General features: G+C 55.0%; 1 protein-coding gene across 4 annotated transcripts in view; it reads right to left on the bottom strand.

Moving 5' to 3' along the window:
- Positions 1–2885: 2885 nt before the first annotated feature.
- SND1 (staphylococcal nuclease and tudor domain containing 1) overlaps positions 2886–6838 on the bottom strand; it is a 446546-nt gene continuing 442593 nt past the window's right edge. For 3 of the 4 annotated variants that reach the window (XM_057504745.1, XM_057504744.1, XM_036909107.2), the window contains 4 exons: positions 6477–6590; positions 5247–5450; positions 3575–3619; positions 2886–3467 (listed from right to left, as the gene is read on the bottom strand). In XM_057504745.1, the coding sequence (XP_057360728.1) occupies positions 3402–3467; positions 3575–3619; positions 5247–5450; positions 6477–6590 (429 nt within the window). In that variant the 3' untranslated portion in view covers positions 2886–3401. The remainder of the gene's footprint in view (positions 3468–3574; positions 3620–5246; positions 5451–6476; positions 6591–6838) is intronic. The other variant, XM_057504746.1, reaches the window with a different exon arrangement.

Below are 6838 nucleotides of genomic sequence, written 5' to 3'. Positions count from 1 at the left end.
GGGAAGGATGACAAGATTCCAGCTGACCAAGACTCGTGTGCCATGCTCCCCACCTGCTAGCAGCCAAGCTGTCCGGGGGAGCGTGGTGTATGGGCCCCCAGCCCGCCTCCCCAGGCTGCTAGCCAACCCAGTGTAAATATTATTATACTCCTACGCATGTGAAGGACGTTAATTATTAAAACACATGCCACCCAGGGTAGTGCACTGTAATTAGGTCCAAATTAAATTAGCATCCTCTTGTAATTAGGACATCAATAACCACTCTTGAGGCGCTAGTTCTCCAGCCCCTCCCTGTTGCTTCCCAACATGGGCTAATACAAGAAAAGGGGTCCATTAACTCTCTCCCCAGGATGTGGAAATAATCAAACCAATAAAGTGGAGGCAGCCTTGTAAGTCCCTCCTTCCACTGCCCACCTTCCTCCTGGTCCTGCACATTGGCAGGGAGGAAGATGGGATCACTGGAGAGGGGTCTTTGGTCACAGGCACTAGTACTACCCTGGCGGCTAGCCCGAACCCTAGGCTCTACCGTGCCAATCCCCACAGACTGGGCCGCTTGTCACGCCTGCCCAGAGATCTGCAGCACTGCTTCCTGCCATCTGCAGCCCCAACTCCACCCTCTTCCTTTGTGGTGCCTTCCCAGCCATTGGGCCGGGGCCTCGGTGCCGTCCTGGTGTGCTGCTTACCGCTATGGCTTGTCATGGGGGTTTGGGCACCTGCTGCCTCCTCTGCTCCTGGACTGCATGGTCCCTGAGAGCCCATGGAGATGGCTGTGCCACTCACTGGACCCAACACGGCTGGAGCTGGCTGGTTCTTAGTCGGTGTTGGGTGTCTGGGTGGGTGGATAGCAGGTGCTCAAGAGATTCTGTTCAACTGGAAGGGTGGATGGGGAAGCAGAGCTTATGATTCTGACAGGACGGAGCAAGTTGTGTAACTTCAGTGGGGTAAGGACCTCTGGAGAGGATTCTGCTGCTTCCTGTGTAAGTTCTGGTGCTGACTGGTCTCAACGATGGCTAAAGGAAAAATACGCCAGTGCACTGCACACAGGGTGCACCTCAAATTCTGCCTGCCCTAGACACAGCCCTGCCTAGGAGAGACCCTGGGAGCTCAACACACATGGCAGAGAGAAGAAGTGGAAGCACCGCCTGCAGGCCTTGTACATGTTCTGGACTTTGTCTATACCAGCGTTGGAAGAAAAACAAAGTATGAAGTGGGAAGGTTCAGGCATCATTTCAACTGGAGAACCACGAAGGGTTTATCCTTGGGCGCAGAGGTAACCAAGGCAACGGCTAAGACAGTGAGATGATTTCAGAGCTTTCCGCAAAGAGTGGGTTGGCATCTTGCCCCTGTGCCAATTGTGCTCACAGTGGATACACACCAACTACTTCTTGGCCCTACCAGGAGGTAGAGAAATGGGTGACACAGCCATTCTCTTCACCATGCGAGCCTCCATGCTGGATAAAAACAAATGAGGGGCCATGGAGAGGAAGGGCTCGCCTACCGGGAACAGGACAGCTTCTCGAGCAATGAGGATGGTGGAGAGAGCGACGGCAGTTCATCCCCTGCACTCCTGCTGACTCTGGGGCCCGCAGGAGCTCTGACCACTCATGGGACACCCAGTTAACTGGACCACAAAGGGTCTGACTGTAGGAGCATGAGCACTTGCCTGGCCAGACCAGAGGGACGGCAGGCAGAAACCGCAAGCCCTGAGAGCTCCTCGGCCCCTCCTCCCGTAAATGGGACGCACCCTGAGGCAGGAAGCCGGAAGGCAGGGGTCCTGCTTAGAACTCCATGGGAACTCTGGGCCTGACAAGTGGGTGTAGGGGCAGAGCTGCCAGAAGCCTAACCTCTCTGGGGCCCAGGATGTCTGGTTTAGGAATGAGAAGTGGACAGCCACCACCCTGACTTCTCCCAAGATCAAAGGGCCAATCCAACATGGCAGCTTGGTGCGGCACCAGATCAGAGTGGAGGTACAACGTGGGGCTGCCAGACACGCCAAGCTTCACCTGAGTATTCCCAGGAGACGGGCAGGGCCACACCATGAGGCTGTGGGGTTTGGGAGAATAGGCAGCTCCCCCGGACACTGGGGACACCGGGAGTGGCGGGTGCCCCATCACACATACTGCTTGCTTACCCTGCCCCTCTCTGAGTGCCAGGACAGGAGCCTCCCCACAAACCACAGTGGCCACTCTTGAGCCGCCCTCCTCCCTTGGGAGCTCGGAGTAGCCTGGGGTTTTTGAGCTCCTTGCCAGCTCTACCTGGAGGACCTTGGGGGATGTCTTGTCAAGTCACACAGAGCCAGAGCCAACCTGGAGAGACAGGCCTCTCCTCGGCCAGTGGCCCTGACCCCCCTCAGAGCAACCTTGTCCTCCAGCTCTTTTCCAGTGAATACACATGAGGAGAGAGCTGGGCAGGCCCCAGGGGCCCATGTTCTTGATCCATGCTATGCCAGACTATCTGGTGTTAGCTTTACTCCAGCCACAGCAGAAGAGGGGAGCCCTGCTGGCCCCCTGCTAGGGCTCTGGCAGGACTTGGCCAAGGAAAGGACCAGTGATTTCTGGTGAGACCAAGCCCGGTCTTCCATATATAGCTGGTCCTGGGCACTGCTTGCCAGCTAAACCTCTAAGGTACCGGCCACAGTCATGTGCAGTGGGGTCTAGACTGATGAGTTAAAAGAGAGGGGTCCCAGCCTTCTGCCTGATGGCCCTGGTGCCAGGTAATGCCAACCAGGCCCAGAAGAATTTCCCTGCTTCCCCAGACTGGCTGTTTCTAGTGGGTGTGGCCAGGCACGTGGATGATTACCTTGGGAATCATTCAAGTGCCCAGGTCTCCTCCAGGCTGTGACTGCTGAGATCCCAGGCTCTGGACTCCATCATGACCAATAAGGCTGCAGACAGCAAGTACTATTTTATTGGGCCTCCAAAGCTTTAAATACAGAAGTGGCAGAGGGCTGATGCAGGGGCAGATGTAGACAAACTGGCATTTGGGAATGGACATATCAGAAATCACATAATTAATAGCTGGATGGAGAGCTGGAGAAGGGCAGTCTGGGTGGGGCCCAGGATCACGCCCTCTGTTAGGACAACATCTTTCATGTTTCTTCCTGATTTGAGGACAATTTAAAAAAACCAAACCCCCAATCAAAAACAAAATCATCTGGGAGATACTGTGGAGAACAGAGCAGTGTCTGTCACCTTGGAAGGCAATGGCCTGCCCCCTGAAAGCTTTGGGTACCCCCCACCCTACCCTGAGCCCAGGTGTTGCCCTAATAAGACATTTCCACATTGAAGCAAAGCTGGACCCAATCTACACCCCTGATCTGGGGTCCGGAGCTGAAAACATCCTCCTGGTAGAGGCAGAGGAACTGGCGTGAGCAGTGCGGGGGGCCAGACCCAAGTCCCTCCTTAGCGGCTGTAGCCAAACTCATCTGCGTCATCAGCGCGGAAGTCTCCATAGCGCCAAAGGTTCAGCTGTGAGAAAACGGAAAATGGCTCATCAGGGCTGAGATGGGCCCCATGGGAACCCCAGGGCTAAGCCCCCTCCAGCCCCCTCTGCAGCTCCTGAGGTGAAAACTCACCCTGGCACTCTTGGCTGACTCCTGGGCATTCAGGTATTCTGTAATCTGGAGGGAGAGAGAACACAGGGAGCAGTCAAGACAGGGGTATTCTGGCTGCAACCGAGCAGCTCCTGGGATCTTGCAGAATGCCAGGTCGGGTCCCACAGCTCCGCTGCTCAGCACACCCCAATTCCCTCAGAGTAAAATCCAAAGTGCTTAGTTACATCAGTCTCCTTGCTGTTTCTCAACTCTTTGCACTGGCTGTTCCATCTGCTTGAAATGCTCTTCCTGCTCACGTCCACCTGGTTACCTACCCCATGCCTTTAAGTCTTTGATAAAATATCTTCCTCTAATGAGGCCTCAGATGATCCTGTTTAAAATCTGCCACCCTTCTACACACTCTGTATTCCTTTTACTTCTACTATTTTTTCTTTTTCCATTGAACTTATCTTCTAACATTCTATTTCACTGACTTATTTATTTCATTGCTTGCCTCCTTATGCTTGAAAGTAAGCCCCACAAGGCAGGAATGTTCACTGAAACATGTGGGCCCTCAGTAAATGTCTGCTAAGATAACGAACATGACAGGTGTTTGTCTCAGATATTGTGCAAAGGCATTTTCTACACACCAGAGACATGGTGGCTTCCTATGGGGTATACAGAGAGCTCAACTTCTACAGGGAAACTGAAGCTAACTCCCACGAGTGATCTCAGGAAACTGGGGATCTCCAGAGGGACAACTGGGGTTCAGGCCTCTCCTGTCCGGAGGAGACAGAGCAGCAACTCACTCTGGGGTCTTGTCCTAAATGAATTATTGACCTGCATAAATAGTGCCACAGATCCACAGAGCACCAATTCATTACATGGGGAGAGAGGAAAGGCGAAGGAGGGGCTGGGCGAAGAGGAAGCCATGGGCACAGTGGAGAGAGACCACTGGTTCCGGCCCTGCGGCTCTCACCTCCCGAGGGAGCACGAGGTGGAGCCAGGGATGCTGCAGGACAACCCCAGCTGCCCACCAACCCCTCTCCCGAGGCGGGTGTGTTGCTGGGCCTCACTGTGGCTTGGACAGAGGCTGGGAGGAGGATGGTGCTGAGAGGCAGAGGCCTGATCCTAATGATCAGCAACTGAACCACAGGAAGTGTGGTCCACCCTGCAAGGCAGCGAGGCTGGTAGTCTTGGCTGACTTCATCAACAGGACACTCTGCCTTCAAATGGTTGTCCTCTAGGGCTGTACATCTCGTGAACGGTGGAGGCAGGACTCAGGCCCAACCCAAGCCCTGGGGTCTGTTCCCACAGTCTGGAGGGTTGCTGCATGGGGTCCCTCTGGGCTCCCTGGCGCCTCTTCACAAAGGACTCTGGCTCCCGGTGGCCCTGTGCACTCATGTGTTAGGAGCTGAGAATGGGAGGGACAGCAAGACAGGCTGCAACTCTCTCCCTGGCAAAGCTCTGTAGCTTGTCACCTGGGGGTGCATACAAAGGGCAACTTACTAGTCTAGTTCACTGCTGCCTCCTCAGCCAAGCCAATTAAGTTGGGATGTAATTAGCTTTTTTTTCTTTAACCCCAACAAACCCAAATCATTATCTTTCCCCAGCATGTGGGGTCCCTGCTCCCTCACTAGCTCCTGGTGTGGTCCCCAGTACCCCGTGCCAGGAAGGCTGCCCCACAGTGGGTGGCCACCCTCAATTCACATACCACTTTCTGGAACTGCTTCTCCTTGCGCACCTCCACCATGACCAGCCCCTCCTTCACCAAGCCCAGGCCCACATCACCCTTGGAATCAGCGAACTGCAGGGTGACATGGGGACAGCCGGCGCTCAGGTGTTCCACGTTGAGCAGGCACTGAGTGTTCTGGATATCTCGCACTACGCTGTCCACAGCGTCTGTCCGAGCATCCTCCTGGAGCAGGGACGCACCCGGGTTAGAGGGAGAGGTAAGCACAAGCAATGAGAGCCAGGGGCCAGCAGGTGCCAGGGTCTCACCCGCCACTACTCAGATCCTAATGAGGGAGGAAACAGGTACTGGACCTCAAGTGCCCCCCTCTTTTTCCTGTTCTTCCCCTCCCTGCAAGCTTGTCTGTACATCATCCCATCCTTTTCTGTCCCAGGCTCTTCCTCCTGAGGCCAGGGGACTGTGACATGCACCAAGGCCCCCCTCCTTCCTGTCCCATCTTCCGTGCATTCACCCTGGTACATGCCCATAGTCTCAACTACTCGGATCCATGATTCTAGGTCTTATCTCACTTTCCAAACGGAACACTATCAAGTCCCCAATCTGCCCCTTCTTGCCCCGCCTCTTGGCCAACGGCTACATATCCACACCAAGGAGCCCCAGAGCCATCCGTGATGCCACCACTCCTGCACACCAGCGCCCACCCACCCGCCCTGATGGTGTTCCGAGACTGGCCTGTTTCCCCCAGCTTCTACTCTACAGTTTGTATGGCTGTCACTATCTCAAACCTGGACTTTCAACTGCAAGCATCTCTCAACCATTCCTTCCAGTTCGCCAAAAGTTAACTCTCAAAAGTAGATCTGACTATGTCACACCCCTGCTGAAAATTCTGTCACAATGCCTTCACCTGCTACATGAAGAATAAACTCCTTGTCAGGGCAGACAAGGCCTCAATGTCCAGGCCCTGACTTACCTTTCCCTTCTCATCTCCCACCATTTCCTGCAAGGCCCTTGACACCAACTGAAGTGGACCAGTTGCCCAAATGCACACTGGCCCACCAGGCCTGCCCATTTCTAAAGAACTAGCTCGGATACTCAACTTCCCTCAACTTCCTCGGTCATTCCCACCACAAATCCTGTGACTGACAGCCCGCCGATCACTGTTTCATCTCCTCCCATCCGCCTGTGAGGCTGCAGCAGTGCTGTGTGTCACTGGACAGTCCCCTTCAGAGCAAGGAAGATGTGCAGACTCACGTCTTGGGGCACCTGGATGAAGGCGAAGGCATACTCTGTGGCTTGAGCTGGCAGCACACGAGTGCTAAAGGCAGGTGGCAGGGCACCCAGGCGGGTGGACGGCAGGATCTCTCTCTGCAGATGACATCCGAGGCAAACACATCACACAGTCAACACCCCCTTATTCTCAGAGGACAACTCCCTGGGGCCAGGCCTCTGGGAAGTCTAACTCAGGGCTTCCCTCACTGGCCCACAAGCACCGGCGTGCCCTTGCCCAGTCAGCAAAGCCATGGAGAACATGTCCCACTGGGCCCTGTGTAGGAGGGTAGCTGTAACTCATGCCCTCTCACTGTGAGCCTGGTGCTGGCACACCTGGTGGCTCC

This window comes from Manis pentadactyla, chromosome 7 (genome assembly GCF_030020395.1).
Source record: "Manis pentadactyla isolate mManPen7 chromosome 7, mManPen7.hap1, whole genome shotgun sequence".
NCBI lineage: Eukaryota > Metazoa > Chordata > Mammalia > Pholidota > Manidae > Manis > Manis pentadactyla.
Note: the sequence above shows the minus strand (reverse complement) of the source record. Positions and strands in the feature narration are given on the sequence as shown.